Here is an 18,754-nt window from a genome sequence, read left to right on the forward strand (position 1 = left end):
TCAGTTTGCTGATTCTAACTGCACTTTGTGACAGAGGAAGAGGTCAAGGCAGCGAAGAGAATGCGAGGAAGAGAGAGCAAAGCAGGGCCCAGCCCTTCCCCAGCCAAACCCAGGACGTAGGGCAGGCAGAGACTGTTAGAGGCAATTCTTTCATTCTATAAAACGTACCAGGAGTCTATTTTATGATCCTTTCCTTGGAATATAATTATTCTCACGATTATTTTATTATAAATATAACAATGGCAGCAGCTTATAGCTAGTGAGTGTAAATGGGCAGGTGTTTAGACACATCTGTTTTATCTAATCCTCACAAATGTTGGGTGAAATAGGTATTATCCTCACAGATGAAGAAACTGAGTGCAGAGAGGTTACATTACTAGTAAGTGGCAGAGCCAGAATTCAAACTCGGGCTTGTCTGGTTCCCAAATCCATGCACCTCTCAGCTTTCAATGAGGTGTTTTTAGGTTATTGGGCAGGGTTAAATATTTTCCTGTGCTGGGAGAAAGGAGGGAAACCTGAATCTTTTTTCCAAGCCCTGAGCACTCAGTTGATGCCCAATAAATACTGATGCCTACAGAAGTACATGAAGTACACTTCTTCCCCGGCTCCCAGGAGGGCAGTGGAGTAAAGATGCCACACCACCATCCCTGAGGCCACCACTCTGCCAAGTTCCCCTCTCCATGGCCACTGTATGTGATCGCTGGGATACAGGGCAGCATGGTGGCTGATAAATTGGGTTTTGGAATCCAACAGACCTGTGATCAAGTCCCTACTTGATAACTGTGTGACCAAGCAAGTCCCAAAAGTCACCAAGTCTCAGTTTTCTCATCTGTGGAATGAGGATAAGATAGGTAAGGGCTGTGAGGAGAATACAAGGGCATGTAGTAACAATGCCTGATGTGACGCATGTCCAGGGAGTGGTAGCATCTTGGCCCCCAAATCATACACTTCCCCACAGCTTGCTCCTGCCAAAGTTTGAGAATGTCTAGTTCCTGGTGGTGATTTGGCCATGACCACAGGCCCGTGTTTCAACAATCTGGCCCTGGACATTTTGCCAGTCTCAGAGTGGGTGGTGCCAGTCCTATCAATAGAATCAATATGCTGTGCCTCCTTCCCCTCTCTGAGCTTGATTTCCCCAACTAAGATGAGGGAGTCAGACTTCCCTTGGAGGGCCTCTCAGTGGCCACCTCCTAGCACTCTGTGCCCTGTGAAGATTTCCCCACTGCCAAGCAGGATGAAATTCTCACAGATTGCTCTGGCTTCTTGGGAGCATGAATGCTCAGTAAGTGCTTCAAGGCTGGCAGCTGGCACCCAGTGTGAGGTGTCACTAACTCCTCGCCAAGAAACCCTAATGCTAGCAGGAGGCCGATTTATCTCATGGCCTCTCCCCTGTTAAAAATGCAACTGTAAGCTGCTCAAATGAAGGGGTGAGAGGTACAATGCCTACTAGTAGACTGTCCATACACAATCTCTGCCATGGACACCCAAGGCATGGGGGAATGGAAGGAGAGATCAGGCTGGCAAAGTCCTGATGTGGGTCCCTGGGTCCAGAGGGCTTAGGCACTCCTTGGTCAAAGCAGGAGAAGCACACACTGTTCCAAGGGCGTTATAGCCTCCTCAGAGCAGCTGCATTTGAAGAATGCTGCTGCCTATGTGCCAAGCATGAATATGAGCACTTCTCATGTGTTGACTCATTTTAAAACAATCTTGTGGGTAGGTACTATTGTCACCACTTTATAACTGGGATGCCACGGCCCAGAAAGGTTAAGAAACTTGCCCAAGATCACATTTAGTAAGTGGCACAACAGCATGCAAATCCAAGCTCCTGGCCCCAAGAGTCTATGCTCTTCTCTTAGCTTTTTGAAATCCTCCCACATTCTAGCAGCAGCCCCTTCTTATAGGCGAGGAAGCTGGGCCTCTGCTGCTTAGAGCTGGTGCCTCTACTCTCCACTCTTGGATTCCATTCTGCAAGTGGCAGGCTCTCCTCTGTGACTTAATGGTGATAAGAGCACTGCCATCAAGAGCCAGCTCTGTGCCTGGCATGGGAGTAGGCCCTGCACACGCCTTCTCTCTAACTGCCACCACAAGCCCAGGAGGCAGTGGCCTCTGTCCCACTCTGCAGTCAGAGGCCACACAGCTGCCAATGGCAACTCAGAGCTTCCACCCTGGCCGACTAGGTCCTAAGTTCATGCTATTTCCACCACCCGCTGGACACTTACTGCCCCATCTGGCCACCTCTCAGGAAAGGGAAAGGGGCCGGAGCCCATGTGAGGAGCATGCCGTGTTCTCTTTGCTCACAGTCTCTGGAGTCTTGGGAACATTTCCTGATGGGGCCTGCTCAGCAGGAGGCTGGCAAAAAGGAAACCATTTTGACAATGAATTGCTTAGGACACAAAACTGGCTTGAGAGACACCTCACTTAGTGGTCCTATCACAAAGTAAGAACATATTCAGGGAGGGACACATGATCGGTTGGGAGGGGGATTCAATTTGGTGCAATGCCACACAGGAAGACCAGGCTGCCATCTGAGATCCTCACTGCAGCTCCTGTAAATCCTGCAAAGCCAGACACTGGTGTGAACTCATTACCCTTCCCCACATCCAGCCCTCCTGGCCCCACAGGCCTGGAGGGGAGGCTGCAAGAGCCGTGTCCAAACAGCACCAGGGGCAGCCTAGGGTCCCCTGCACAGCCAGGTGGGGCAGGGTGGGCACTGCTGCCACCTGATCATTCCCCAGAGGTCCAGTTTATTGGGAGGTCATTGATGATGGCAGCAGCCAGCCACCCACATGAGTCCAGAAAAAGTGGGATAAGAAAAGCAGTGTAATCAGGCCAGTTCATCTCCTTTTATCTTTGGAAATTGCCTGGCTTCAAAGCCCCACATGGGTCTACCCCAAACTTGCCTCCCCCAGGCTCTTAGATTGCCCGTAAGCCCTCTTCTCTGCATCACAGGACCCATTTGCTGTAACAGTAATCATAGCCCTACAGTTAAGCAGGTCCTGTGTGTCAGGCAGGCCTGGGCTGGGGGTTGATGTCTTTATTAGCTCTATTTTATAGAAAAAAATCAAGCTCAGTCAGAAATGACTTGCTCAAGGTCACAGGCCAAAAAGTTGTGAAGTCTGAATTTGAACCCTGGTCTGTTGGGTTTGAGGCACAGAATCTACTAGTAAAGCCAGTGAAGGACTGTTCACGTGCTCACCTGTGATTACCTTCTACTTGTTCCTCTCTCTGAGAGCACCTGGACAGACCCCAGGGATCTGGGGAGGGTTGCCAGTGCATGTCTTGGCAGATCTGATGGAGTTTCTGCTCTGCCATTTACCCCATATCCCTAGTAATCAGCATCAGGCAAGGCACCCAACAAGCATCTGTTGAGTGAAAAAGTGAGTAAATCAAGACCAGCTCTCCCTGCTGGTGCCTGGGTTCTTACACATCCTCCTTTCCCAGGAGCTGGGCCCACTGTGGCTCATTTTCTGACTGTAGAAAGCAGGCTCTGCTCGCTGCCAGGACTGCTGTAGGCACTGGTTATTGGGGCACCCAAGGCTCTGCCAAAGCCACGCTTGGGAGACAGATACCCCATGGGACCTCAGAACCCTCTATGGGCTCACATGGGCAACTGCCAAACACATTTCTTACAACGGAAATTGTAAATCACTCAAATATACTTTCAGGTTCAGGCTTACTTTCATAGCAGCCCAGTGTGAAGGATGAATGCACAGGGGCCCAGAGAGGTTAAGTGACCTGAATTTAGTCACTCAGATAGTTCAGGCGGAGTGAGGACTTGTACTCAGGTCTTCTGACTCAAGATCCAGTGTCTTCCCACCATTCCAGGCTCCCACTCTCCACCAGGCTCACTGATTGGAAAGGGGCAGGAGGGCCAAGACCGGTTTGGCTCAATGGATAGAGCGTCGGCTTGGGGACTGAAAGGTCCCGGGTTCGATTCCGGTCAAGGGCATGTACCTTGGTTGCGGGCATATCCCCAGTAGGGGGTGTGCAAGAGGCAGCTGATCGATGTCTATCTCTCATCGATGTTTCTAACTCTCTATCTCTCTCCCTTCCTCTCTGTACAGAATCAATAAAATACATTTAAAAAAAAAAAAAAAAAAAAAAAAAAAAAAGGAAAGGGGCAGGAGGGTTGAGACTTACATCTGGGGCCTTGAGGAATTTTGCAGAATGGGACTTAGTTTAGCCTAATCCCTCCCAGAGTGCTCCCCATGGTGCCTCCCCCCACCCCCACCCCCCATTGACAGTTTGATTAATAGCTGTGCCCATGCTGTGCAAGGTCAGAAATCAACAGCCTTGCCCCAACCTCCACCAATTCCCTGACTATCTGCAGACGGTTAGGAAGAAAGAGAGAAGAAGCCTCCTGGATTACATCGCTGACTTACACTAGAAGCCAAAGCTCCAACAGCCGAGACCCACACCAGCCATCTTTCCCAGTGTGGCTGTAGGCTGTGGGGAAGGTCTGTGCTCTAGGCAGACAAGGCAGCTGCGCACCTAACCTGGAATCCACACATTGCCTATCTGAGGGTAAAGAAACATCTGTCATCCTCCCCTCTCACTCAGGAGTCCTCTCTAGGCAGTTATCCTAAGACAACATTTTTTGCACAGAGATGATAATTGCTGCATTATTTTTAAGAGCGAAAAATTGGAAACAACCTTTGTCCAACATTAGTGGATGGTTAAATGAATTATGGCACATCCCGGCAATAACTGCAACCACTAACAGCATTCTTTATGAAAAAATTTAAATGAGTTAGAGAAACACTTACGATATAACATTAAGTCGAGAAAACAAAAAGAAAGGACGTAAAATAGTATATAGGAGAGAAAGGCACACAGAAGAAAAGATTGGATGGATATGAGCCAAGATGTCAGTAGAGGCTGCATCTATGTGGTAGAAAGAGATTTTTTGGGCCTGCTTTACATTTTTTTTATACATTCTCAAATTCCCTACAGTCCTATGATAATTGGGGGGCCGGGGAGCTACCCAAATACACGCCCTCCTCCTCACAAGGGGAGTGAATTGTCTGAACAGCCAGAACGGTTGTGAAGCCGGATGGTTAGAGGAAGGAAGGGAGGTTCCTTTTCCCACAACACAAGTCCTTCTGCCAGGGCCATACATTGGGGGGCTGTCCCTTATAAACCTACTTTTGAGATTTGTGATCTGACTTGGTTCTTGGGTCTCTATTTCAGGAGCCTATGTTTCTAGGGTGTGAGAAATACAGGTACTGAATTTTTCCGTCTCTGGCCTCAGCTAGCTCTTGCCTCTCAGGAAAGGGGGGGGTCAGGCTGCCTCCAGCATCTTTTCACATAAGAGACCTGCACAGAGGGGAGCTGGCAACTTGGATGAGTGTTAAATTTTGAACCCGAGGCCCTGCCCACAATAAGGCACCTTGCAGTCTCTTCGGCCAAGAGAGGCTTTTGAGGTGCTGGGTTAGGAGAATCGCAGGCCAAAGACAAGCCACCGACACACGGCAGAACCTGTGCTACTCCCTCACGCATCCACCGAGTCAGAGAGCGAGACACCACCCTGGACCCTGAAGGCGGCCATCTCATTGGAAATGTGTTCAGTTTCTCTGGGAAAACACCCAATGTCGTTTTACAGCTGTCCTTGGAAGGGTGGGTTAAACGAGTCTCCTTCACTCACGGTCCCCACTTACACTTCCAAGTTTGTTTGAGCTAAGAAATAAGTGATCTTGGCACAAAGAAGTGTGTGAGGAGAGTGATGGTTGCCCCAGATTTAGAAGCCTCAGAAACCTAAACAGTCCAGAAGGAACCCAAACTTGGAGAAATAGGGAGCCAACAATAAGTTCAGCTCAGCCACCAGGGGGGCAGTGGGCCTCCCCGACGGCCACTTACCAAACATGTTGCCCTGGTAGCCGTCCTTGGTGAGGGGCTGGAGCTCGTTTTTCCCCATCGCGTAACGCTTATAGCTCTGCCAGGCGAACTGCATCATCTATAAGAAAAGGTGGGCAACATGAGCACGGCAACTCCCAAGAGGGCGGGCTGGCCACCCGGCTTTGCCCTTTGTAACAGGGTTTGAAATCACATAAAAAAAATAATCTTCCAAACTGAGGAAAATGACTTTCTCCTGCTATAATTTTATTCTTAGTTACAGCTGCCCGGAAGGCCATTGTCCTTGGACAACCCCACATGTCCAGAACCTGGACACAGATTTCCTAGAGAAGACAGTCGGAGCCAAAGCTAAGGCCCACCTCGTCCAGGAAGACTCCTCTGTTTTGCTCTGGCCTCAAGTGACCCTCTGAAGGAAGGAACAACTCAATGAATGATGCCCGTCTCAATCAAATAGAACAATCCCCGAGCAAAGGATAGCAAATCCATTTTGTAGAAAAGGAGACAGGTCATATATGAGGCGACTTGCCCAAGATTACACAGTAAATCAGTGCTGGGAATTGAACTCATACCTCTGGCTCCAAAGCGTTAAGACTGTCCCCAAAGCCTTGGTGCTGTCCCCACATGAGTCTCTCCGAACTCCTCCAACATTTGGCTGGACCTACCCTGGCTGTCCCAGGCTCCCTGGTACTCCAGCTGCTCACTGTTATTTTTTGTTTCCCTGGCTCTGAACTATAAACCCCTTGAAGTCAGAAACTACCTGGACCTGCCTCAGTTTCTCCCACAGCACCAGCACAGGGCTTGGCACACATAGGCAGCAATAAGTATCTGTCAACTTTGTCACCGAGCAGGTGAGTTGTTACTACATTAAGGAAACTGTCAGCTCCTTGGGAGCATCCCACTGGAACCTGGTCCCCTGGCTGCACGTGGCACTGAGCTGGAGAAATGCAAGGTGACGGTGGCCCCAGCCCACTTCCCTGATCTCCTTTATTTGCTCCTGTGGTGCTGCCTTTTTGCCTTTGCAGCAGGAGAGCAGAGAAGAGCTCTGGGGTGACTGTGGGGCCGAGGAGGGAACCAGGGCAGGCAGCTAAGGGACAGATGGGTAGGGAGAAGCTTGGTACAGTGGAAAGAATTCTACCTCTGTCACTACCTCTTTGACTTTGGCCAGTGACTAAACATCTCTGAGCCTCAGTTGCTTCATCTTTGAATTGGGAATAACAGGCCTGCTTTACCACATTCCTGAAAGGTTTAAATGAAATGCCTGGTTTCTGACCTGACACAGCAAGTGATCAACAAACACTCTTCTGTCCACGCCTCCTCCCATCCATCCTATAGGTCCTCAGACTTCAGCGTGCACCAGTCACCTGGAGGGCTTGTGAAAAGGGCCCCATTCCTGAGTTTCTGATTCAGCAGGCCTGGGGTGGCCCAAGAGTTTGTTTTTCTGACAAGTTCCCATGTCACCCCGCTGGCCCACGGACCACGTTTGAGAACACGGATCTATCTTACGTGTTTATTTTTTGTCACCTCACTTCCAGGCTTTCTTTTGTTTTTCTTCTCTCCCTGGCCTCCCTTCCTGCCTCAGCCCCCCTTCTGGACATTTCCACCTGCATCCTCTGTGTTCTGCAGCTCCAGCTCTTCTAGACAAATCAGAACAGTAACTTCTGCTGTGCTTGCTGCACAGCCCAGGAGGGCAGCCATGACACATCTATGACCTGTGCTCTCTATCAAATGACAGAATAGCCTAGAACCTCTCCATTTCACTGTTGGTGAAACTGAGGCCCAGAAATGGGAAATGCTCAGGGCGGCACATTGAGCAGGGCTGGAATCCAGCTCTTTCAACTCCCAGGCCAGCAGACCTGACCCCTTTTCCCTCTCTCCCCTTCTCTCCCGCCCCGTGCCTGGCACACGTGACACACGTAAATGTCATGATGATGCATGCCAAGCACTTTGATCCTGGTTCCATTCCTCTGTAATTTGCTTTTTCTTTCTTTCTTAAAAAATATATTTTATTGATTTTTTACAGAGAGGAAGAGTTAGAAACATCAATGAGAAACATTAATCAGCTGACTCCTGAACCCCCTCCCCCCCTACTGGAGATGTGCCCAAAACCAAGGCACATGCCCTTGACCAGATTCGAACCCGGGACCCTTGAGCCCGCAGGCTGACACTCTATCTACTGAGCCAAACCCATCAGGCTCCTCTATCATTTTCTATTTATCTTGAATTGCCAATAACAGAAACTAATTGCTGGGTATGAGCACTTGAGGGAGTCTGGTCTCCTCCCTCAGTCTCTCTTATGCAGAGCCCCTTGAGTAAGTCAGTGTGAGGGGAGAGAAGGGCGGTGGAGGGTGGGAGAGCAGCAGGAGGCTGTTAAACATAAATGACAGCAGGAAAGGAGGAGCAGAGGTCTGGAGGGGAAAAGACAGTACCCTATCCTCAATATGCCCTCCTGCTTAAGGGAGGGAGAAATGTGGGTGTACAGGAGTAATTAAGAAAATCACAGGTATCTACATATTCTCAAAGAGGCTGTCACTGCAGGAATGCTGAGATGTTTGGAATGTGGGACGTTCTCATAGACATCCACATCAATGAAGGGGAATGATGGCACCAGTGATCCCGTGTCACTGGGGACTGGATTCAGAAGGCCATCAGAGTTTCTCTCAACTGCATGCATGTACACACACACACACACACACACACACACACACACAGAGTGCACAGACTCGCAAACCGTGGGTCTCCTATCTTGAGTCATGAGTGGCGGCTCAGCCCAGGCACTGGATGAGCAGTGAACAGGAAAGACCCCCAGCCAAGAAGTCCTCATTTCTCTTCCTCACGCACCTAAAGCGGCACACACCAGATGTCCTGTCTGTGCTTGGCCGCAGTTTGGACTGCAGCTATGCGGGAGTGCTTGGTACAGTGGAAAGCACTGAGCCAAACCCGTCAGGGCTCCCACCCTCTACTTCCCTGCCAACTCTGTCTTCCTTCAGATCCCAGCTGAAAGAGCACTTTTGCAGAAAGACCTCCTTGCCAGCCAAGCCCAAGTCAAGAACCTACTTCTACCCCACATTCCTGATACCCAGTCACTTAGCAGCCTGCAGCCAAGCTTTTATGCTTGCAACTATTTACCCTTATTCATTGCCACAAGTCCAGCGACTCACTCGGGGATATCACAGGCATATGACTGGTGTTCATTAAATACTTACTGAATGAATGTCACACAAGAAAATTATCTCTGGAGCTTAATATATGGCTGAGAGACTCACTGTGGACCGTACTTGGCACAGGATAAGCAACAGGTCAGAGGGAAGGGTCTCTGAGCAACAGAGGTGCTCAGAAAAGAGTAAGCCTGTGTCTCAAGGGAGCTTTATGGGTACCCAAGTGTCCCGATGGCCAAGTAGGACTGTGAGGGGCACAAGAAGAGGATGACACATAGAAAGGCTTGTCTTTTTTTTATCTGGATAGTCCAGTGGGCTTGACAGGATAGGTATTGCTCTCATTCAGAAATAACCATGTAAGGGCTAAATAAAGTATGAGATATAAAGTAATAAACAGATATAAAAAATTATGTTTCCAGTTCTGGCCAGTATGACTCAGTTGGTTAGTGTGTCATCCCATGCACCAAAAGGTAGTGGGTTCAATTTCCAATTAGGGCACATTCCCAGGTTGTGGATTCGATGCTTGGTTGAGGTGTATGTGGGAGGCAACTGATTGATGTTTCTCCCTCTCTTCTCTCTCTCTCTCTAAGATCAATTAAAAAGAATGATGTTTCCAAATATTAGGGATGTTAAAAAAAAATGCTCACTATATATTAAGTGGAAAAGAAGGATACCAAAATATAAAGTATGAAACTCATTGGCTTATGAATAAGTTTATTAAATTAAAAAAAAAAGACTGGAAGAAAATATACCAAAAATGCTGACAGTGTTTGTTTGTCAGAAGTTATTTTTTTCTTCTTACTGACCTAGATTTTCTGGATTTTTTATGGTTAATATTTAGAAATGTTTGTAATGTGAAAATTAAAGGTTGTTAAAATGAAAAGCATAGGAATAAATGATAAGGTGCTACTCGTAAGTCAAAAGGAAGTTCCTGGTGGTTGGCCATGGGGTGGATAGGATGGAGCTGGGTTTTGATGAGAGAGAAGGCCAATCAGCAAGAGAAACAACATAAGTAGAAGCAAGAACCAGAATCTCAGAGTCAAACAGAATCTGAGTGACAGAGACATCATCTAGTCCCAAAGCCACATTGTATAAGGACCGTGTGAGACCCAGACAGGGGAAGTGACTGGTCATGGCCAGGACACAGACGTCATTAGCACAGGGGTAGTTTGTGTCTCCAAACCATGGGCCAGGACAGTGAAGCCACTGATTGGGCCTGGGGCGGCCTGAGCTGTGGTGCTAAATTTGGGACAGACTCAAGAATATGACTTTAAGAATCAAGAGACATGAGAAGTAAACACCAAGAGAAATTATACCTCTGCTCCCACTGGGTCCTACAACTACACAACAGGCAATTATCATTTGCGTGTGCACATGTCTGTGCTAGAGACAGAAGACAGCTCTAGATGGTCTCTGAAAGCCCCTCCCTTCCATCAGTCTGTGATTTATGGATTCACAGAACACCTAACAATAGCCTGCAAAGCCTTCCCTTCACCGAGTCCTGCGAAGGCAGCAAACAAAGCTCCAATGATAGGGAGACAGGCAGAGCAATTGGTGCTGAGTCTCAAGACTTCCTGTCAGTTCTTTCTCAGACGAAAGCTCTTCTTGTCCACTGGAACAAATTACAATGACATGAAATCTTAAAGGGAAAAACAGTTTACTAGTGTGAGTCAGACATTATTATTTTATTTAAGATGCTCTTCTACCTGTCTTGAAACTCTAGGATTCTCTCCTGCAGAAAAGTGACTAGAATTCAGTGTGTTGCCCAGGCACAGAAGCCCACTCCAGCCAGGGAGCCTCAGAACAATGGAACCAAGAGCGAAAGGTTGCATTTGAGGAGGGAGGGAATGGGAATACTGACAGACCACCTCCAGAGGGGAAAACTATTCAATAATAAAAAGTTTGCATTGGAACGTTCTCTAAAGGCACTTGGGGAGAAAGGAGGTGAGCATGGAAACAGTGAGATATCCTCTCTTTATTGCCTGCTCTTTTTTGTTGCTAATCCTCATCTGAGGATATTTTTCCATTGATTTTTTAGAGAGAGTGGAAGAGAGGGGGAGAGACAGAGAGAGAAACATCGATGTGAGAGTTTCACATCGATTAGTTGCCTTCTGGCAACCAACGTATATGCCCTTGACGGGAATTGAACCCAGATCCTTCGGTGCATGGGCCGATGCTCTATCCACTAAGCCAAACCAGCTAGGACTATGCTCCTCTTTTTAAAATAACACACACACACACACACACACACACACACACACACACACACACAAGATCAAGTCTGGCCCAGAACCATAGTTGCAATAACTTGAGGCTGCCAAGAAGGGAAATGGATTTTCCCAGCCATTAAAGATGTGCTCACACCTTATTTGCATCTCCCAGCAGAGACACCTGGCCCTGTTAGCAGGGGCAGAATGGGAAAGGGTTTGATCTCTAATAATCCTGGGATCTAATGACCACATAGATAGAGAGGTCAGAGTATCGAGTTGATATTTTTCCTTCACTTTTAACAAGGTCCAGGGAAACAGCAGACAGCTTGGTACCTGAACATCATCTGATAAGATTTCTCAATTCACTCCCATCTATGATCTTATTGGTGGCTGCTGATGTATTGTAAATAATCTTATTGGTGGCTGCTGATGTGACATAACCCCCAATCTATAGTGCAGAAGCTAGATGCAGATGGAATTTGATTACATGCTGGGAGTGAGGAAAGGAGTAGAACCCTCTCACTTTCGGGTTTCAATGAGTTATTGAAAGGCACATGTAGAGTTTGGCTCAGTGGACAGAGCATCAGCCTGTGGAATGAAGAGTCCCAGGTTCAATTCCCAGTCAGGGCTCATGCCCAAGTTGTGGGCTCAATCTCCAGTGGGGAACATGCAGGAGGCAACCGATATATGATTCTCGTTATTGATGTTTCTATCTCTCTACCTCTCCCTTCCTCTCTGAAATCAATAAAAGTATATTAAAAAGAAAGAAAAAAAGAGGCACATGTAGGAAATGAAAATGTGATATGACTCCCTACCTATCTGAGGTCTACCAGGTCTCCCACATCCTGCCTATGGGGATTCAGATTTGATCAGTCTCAGAAATCTTACCCCATCTTTAGCTGTTCTGAGGCACCATGGTTACAAGTGTGAGCCCTGGAGGCAGACAGGCTTTTGTTGCTCAAAGTGTGGTCTCGGGGCCAGCAGATGGGCACACCCAGGGAGTATGTCAGAAACGCAGCATCCTGGGCCTCACCCGAGACCTGCTGAACCAGAGTCAGCATTTTAACAAGATTCTCAGGTGATCCAAATGCACATTAAAGTTAGACACCGCTGCTCTCAGTGGTTAGAGCATCGGCCCTTGGACTGAAGGGTTGAAAGTTCACTTCTGGTCCAGGACATGTACCTCAGTCGCAGGCTCTATCCCCGGCGCCGTCAGGGCGTTTACAGGAGGTAACCAATTGATGTTCTTCTCTCACATCAATGTTTCTCTCTGTGTCTCTCCCTCCACTCCTGCTTAAAAAAAATTAATGGAAGAAATATCCTCTAGTAAGGATTAATAAAAAAATAAAGTTAGACACTGCTCTAGGGCTCTGCCACCTATTGGCTGTGTGGCCTTGAATGAGTGACCTAACCTCTGTGAGACTCAGTTTCCTTATCTGTAAAAGGAGGATAGGAATATTTAGTCCTTACAATAGCCCTGAGAGTAAATAAGATAACATATGCGAAATGTTTAGCACAGCAGCTGGTACATAATAAATGCTTAATAAAAAGCAGCCATAACATGGTTGCTAGATAATTTACCCACTAAGTATCTTTCCACCCATTTCTTTCTGCACTCTAACCCAAGCCCCTGGCATTTCTCCATGGGACTCCTGCAGCAGCCTGTAGCTGGTTTGGAGGAGTCCTTTCTGGCCTCCTACACATTCCTCCACACTGTAGCTGGGAGATTATTTGAAATGCAAATTTATTCATATCTCCACCTGCCCTCCTCCAGCACACACTCACACACTTCTGTCAGTTATAAAGATCAAACTCATTAAAGCCCACCAGGAGCTGCAGAGCCCCACCACTCATGCCTCCAGCCTCAGCTTGTCCTCTCTCTCTCTGTCCCAGCCCACTAGCTTCCATCTCAGTTCCTCAAAAATCCACTCCTCCTGCTGCTACAGGGCCTCTTTAACACCATAGCCTCACTCCCTGGACCATTCATCACTCCTCTTTTGGCCTGGCAAATAGCACTTATCTTTCATATCTCGGCTTAGCTGCCATGTCCTAGTGAAGCCTAGACTCCCAGATCATTTGAATGCCCCTATTAAGGAGGAATATTAAAATCAGAATTTTATATTAATTGTGTGATTGATTCACACAATTAGTACCTATTTCCCCCACCAGAATGCAGACTACATTGCTCACTACTGTTCCCCAGCGCTTAGAGTGCCTAGCATTTAGAGGCCCTCCATGAAAATATGCTGAATAAATGCCTAAGAATGGTGACAACACAAGGGGAATTTCCCTGGCCCCTTCCCCACCCCCTTCTGCTGTGAGGACCATGAGAAAATGGTGTTACCTGGGGCAGAAACACACTGCCCAGTGGCTTTGCCTCAACAGGGATTTACCAAAGGCCCAACAAAGGAACAGCTCCAACTGTGAGGCCACAGGGGATAGCAAGAATGGATGAGACACTGTCCTACTGAGAACCTTTAGGCTCTTGGTATGGAGTTCGCAAATGGACAAAAGAAACTGATGAAGAAGATCACAAGCTAATTCGAGCTCTGTCACTGTGCTGAGATAGGTTCCCTGACTGCAAAGTGAAAGGTCCTCCTGGATTTTAAACCAGTGAGACCCATTTTGGCCTTCTGACCTTCAAAACTATAAGAGAATAAATTTGTGTTGTTTTAAGTCATAGGGTCTGTGTGATTTGTTACTGTAGCAATAGGAAACTGACTATCATCCTGAGGCCCTTGCACTTGCCAACGGAAAATGAATGAATAAACTACATCTCCAATGCACTTTCTACTCCACCATAGCCTTTTTTGTGCACAAGAAATTCTGATATTCTGGAGCATGGGAATCAGCATCATCTACATTCCCTGCTGATTCTCCTTGGAGCCCAGAGAAGATGGTACCATTCTACTCAAAGATTCCAACACTTAACCCTTCTGCAGGATAATTCCTTTCATGTCTGCCTCCCCTGTCCTTGAGCTCTGTGACCTATTCATCTCTGCAAACCAACCCTAGCACAGAGCCTGGCAAAACAGAGGAAGTCAATAGTAATAATAATGGCTACATGTGTGACCTCTGTTTTCCAATAGTGGACATCTGTTGAGCACTTACTATGTGCCGAGCACTGGGCCAAGCCCTGCACCAACCTTTTCATGCCAGGTGACCATTATTGGCCCTATTATACTGGATGAAGCAATCAAGTCCTGCAGGGTTAAATAACCTGCAAAGGACACAGAACAAATTTGTGGCAGAGCCAGGCAACGGAGGCAGGAGGAAGGTCGGGAACCCGCACTCTCGCTGTGAAAGCACCCTGCCTCCCACTCAACAAGCCTCTCTTCCCAGCATTTGGGGCCATGCAGCTGGCAAGTGCAAGGGCCAGTGTTTGAAGCTGGAGTCTGGCTGATGCAAAAGCCAGAGGTGTCCTTTCCATCCCACCAGGCTGCTTGGATGTCTAATGAATGAACAAAATATCGACCCACCGCCTATGGAAAGCACATGGCACTCCGAGACTCAAAACGAGAACGGGCTGCTGCCTTGTGCCAGGGCCAACTGGCCCATCCTGAGGTTCTGCATCTCTTGGAAAACAAGAAATGCCCAAATTCCCTGCTCCCAGAGGCTCGGTCTGCTAGAGGGAATGGATGACCTGCTTTAAAGCTGCCCCAGCTTTAAATGGAAATGAGAGAGACAGAATCTGTTCTTTTGCCTAAACATCAAGAATTATAGATGAAAAGCAAAGGAACACAGGTTTAAGTGAAAACAAGGAAAATACCAAAGTAAGAGGTAAAGAGACCTGGACTGGACCATGGAGAGGAGTAATTTCTGTTGCCAGGTTTCCAAGGGAGGCAAAGCTATTTGAAATATGGAAGGTCAGCCTTGATAATCACTTTCTAGACTGTCAGTGGCCTGGGTGTCCTGTTTGGGGCCTTTGGGGTTCACAGGGAAGCTCTCGGCTGAGGACGAGAGCAAAGGCTTCAGGTTGACAGGAACCTTGTTTTCCAGTCAGCATCGCTATCTCTGAGGAACCAGCTCTGGGTACAGAATCCCCGGAGATTCAATCCCTGGACTCTCAAGGGCAGGAAAAGGCCCTGTTTCTTGTCCAGTAAACTTGTGTCAATCAAAGCTTGGAGAATGAACCACTGAGCATCTACATGTAGCAGGCCCCGTGTCAGAGTTCATAACATACATCTCATTTAATCCTCCATCGCTACTCTGGGAAGCAGGTATTATGCCCATTTTATAGATAAGGATATTGAGGTAAAGAGAGGTTCTGAAATTATTCCAAGGCATACAACCAATAAATGGAAGGTTTAGATTCAAATCCAGGTCTGGTTCCAACCTTTGCCTCTTCTTGTTCTTTCCTCAACCTCCCTCTATCTGAAATCCATTCAGAAAATATGTATTAAGGCTAGCTGGTGTGGCTCAGTGGTTGAGTGTCGACCTATAAACTAGGAGGTCACGGTTAGATTCCCGATCAGGCCATATGCCCTGGTTGTGGGCTTGATCTCCAGTGTGGGGCGTGCAGGAGCAGCCGATCAGTGATTCTCTCTCATCATTGATGTTTCTATCTCTCTCCCCTCTTCCTTCCTCTCTAAAATTAATAAAAATATATTTAAAAAAAGAAAATATGTATTGAGCATCCACTATCGAGCATCCTATCCTCTCTGTACCCCATGTTCAGGTACCTACAGCAGTAAATAAGACAGGCAAAGCTCCTGCCTTCATGGCTGGTGTTCCCTTCTGTGGGAGAGACAATAAAAAAGAAGCAAATTAGCAGGGTAACTCTGAACAGTGACAAGCACTATGAAGAAAAATCAAGCAAGGGAAGGGGATTCGGGATGACAGTGGGTGGAGGTGACCAAGGAAGGCCTCCAAGAGAACATCTGCACTGGGATCTTAATTAGTATCTGAAATAAAAGCTCCTTCTGTTTCTCACATGTAACTGAGAAATGCATTTGACTTTTCTCTCCATTCCTCCTAGGTGCCCATCAGCAGAGATTTCAAAGTACACATTTTGTATTTTGTTTTGTTTTGTTTTATTTTGTTTTTGGCTAAAAAGGCTTGCAAAATCCACTGATAAGGTTACCCATTCACACCAGGAGAAAGAATTCAAAGCAGTAAACAGACCCGCCTCAGCCTTACAAAAACTATTTTAGCGACTCAGGTCTTGGAGCTCATTGGTCCTAGGAAGCCAAGTAGCTGCCATCCTGCAAGCTCCTTGATTTTGCATTGATCAGACAGCTCAGCATAGGTTTTCTTTTCACCTTTTCTAGGTCTGTGAAGATGGATGGTGTGCAGGGATATTCTGGATTCATAATCAGGGGCTGACGGAGATTTCACTCCTATAAGACTGAATTTCATGGGCAAGTTCCTTGATGGTGCTGAGCCGAAGTGCTGTGATCTTGAAAGGATTCCTACAGCTCTATTATAAAAGATCACCTAATCACATGGGAAAGAGTAAAACATCAGGTAACTTGATTCCAAAACCCTGAAATAGAATGTCACAGAATAATTAACTAAGAAAACCAAAAGGCTCTAATCTTGATGAATGAACGGGACAGAGAGAGAGAGAGAGAGAGAGAGAGAGAGAGGGAGAGAGAGAAACTCAGATCATCAAGTGTCACAGAGTTTTGAATTGTTTGAATGATCAGAATCAAAGCTCAGACAGGCCTGGTTTGATTTTCTGTTTTCCCCAACCACCTCCCTCAAATGCACACATCCCACTCCCAAAGAACTAAATTTCCCGGCCCCAGCTCCGCTGCTGTGGCTTCTAATGGAATCAGGATTTTCTCTTTACTAAGCTGCCACCAGATCTGAGCTTCCTGCTGGGGCCTGTGAACCTATGGCAGGAAGGTGGCAACTCCCGCAGAGCTGACGAAACAGACCCTTTCACAGAAGGCAGACAGACGGACTGATGGCTGTGACAGGTGATGGAACTTTCACACAATTTCTCTTCCCTGTCTTGCTTTTGAGGTACAACTATGGGTAGTGGTGGCTCACTGGGGCTCTTTCATAAATCTCTAAGACAGGCCCTTTCAAATACTCCCTACAAAAGAAAGGCCTTGGTGAAATTTCTGTCACTGACAGCCGTATATTCTGTATAAGGAAGAAAACCATCCTGCTTTCTCAATTCTGAGCACAATCCTGAAAAAAAAAAAAAAAACTGCATAAAACGATATCAGTTCAGCTGGCGGGATGGGGTCTTTTCCGGCTACTGTAAATAAAATAACATCAAGTCTCGGAAGCCTTTTCTAAGGAGGTTAGCTTCTGCTCACCCTGCAGCACTGAGAAGCTGCTCTGTGTGTCTGTCTTTTTCTGGGCAAGAGGAAGAAAGTCCTCTTGCTTTTACTGTGGACTTGGTGTCCCATTTATGAACCTAAGAAAGATGTGAGTCACTGTTCACTCTCAGATCCTATTCCAGGCCTGGCGAGTACCACTTACAGTGGGAAAAAAAAAGGGATGAGCCTCATTAGCTGGAATTCCACGGCCCCCTCATGGCTGGGAAGTCACTAAGTGAGAAAGCTTCATTGGGGTGTGAAAGGGGGTCAGGGGTGGAAATGATGCAAAAGAGACAGAGAATGTAAATGCAGAAACATTTCCTGAGTGATTCGCTTTGGCTATTTAACCATTAGAAGTTTAAACTTTCCTGAGGTCAGGGAAAGAACCAGATGAAAATCAGAAGCACATTTCCTCTTTTCCTGGGATAAACCCAGCAAAAATTTTAAATGCAAAGCATCTCTAAACATCTATTTGATTAGGTGTCCCCCCCCCCCACACACACACACACAATGAGGCTATGATGATTAGGAAATGCCTAGGATATGAGATTTAAATATGCCAATCAGTCCATATCAAGAGTTTAGCATGAAAATGTAGAACGTAATTATCTTTAAGCAATAACCACACTTTTGTGGGGCTAAGCCTTAGAGATATGAAACCCAATAGATGACCTCTCCCCATGCCCAGAGCAGCTGCCTCCAACTTAAAAGAAAAATAGCAATGCCAAGTGTTATCTGAAAATTCCACCAGTGTGACCTTTAAAGAGAATGATTTTGAGTATTTCTGGTGATAACTTGCCACCATTTCTTCCACTAATGGGGCATTTTCAGAACCAGCAGGATGATGGAGATAACCTGACTTCACAGGAATCAAATAGACTATTCTTCACTATCTGATCTCCTATTTTCTCCATTGGTGATCATTTTCATTTCTGAGGTTGGAAATCATCAAAAACCTAAAGATTCACAACTTCTCCTTTCTCATGCAGTCTGTAAGGGTATGCAGAATGGATCCGGTAGTAAAGATTGGTCTGTAATAGGGCAGAATATTATCTGAAAGAGGAGAGCAGAATGCAGTCAACTGTTTAGAATTGAGGTGGTTTTTTTGTTTGTTTGTTTGTTTGTTTTGTGTGTGTGTGTTTGTTTTGTTTTGTTTGGTTTGGTTTTCTGTCTTGCTACTGGGAAATGTTGCATCATAAAGAATTACTCTGGTTCAAAAGAAGTCCTGGCCAGTGTGGCTTAGTTGGTTGGGCGTTGTCCT

General features: G+C 46.8%; 1 protein-coding gene across 4 annotated transcripts in view; it reads right to left on the minus strand.

The window, feature by feature from the left end:
• MAN1C1 (mannosidase alpha class 1C member 1) overlaps window positions 1-18,754 on the minus strand; it is a 126,119-nt gene that overhangs the window by 73,941 nt on the left and 33,424 nt on the right. For all 4 annotated transcript variants that reach the window (XM_036447803.2, XM_045585012.1, XM_036447804.2 and 1 more), the window contains one exon: window positions 5,857-5,953. In XM_036447803.2, coding sequence (XP_036303696.1) covers window positions 5,857-5,953 — 97 coding nt within the window. The remainder of the gene's footprint in view (window positions 1-5,856; window positions 5,954-18,754) is intronic.

Source organism: Pipistrellus kuhlii, unplaced genomic scaffold (assembly GCF_014108245.1).
Source record: "Pipistrellus kuhlii isolate mPipKuh1 unplaced genomic scaffold, mPipKuh1.p scaffold_m20_p_2, whole genome shotgun sequence".
In the NCBI taxonomy this organism is placed as follows: domain Eukaryota; kingdom Metazoa; phylum Chordata; class Mammalia; order Chiroptera; family Vespertilionidae; genus Pipistrellus; species Pipistrellus kuhlii.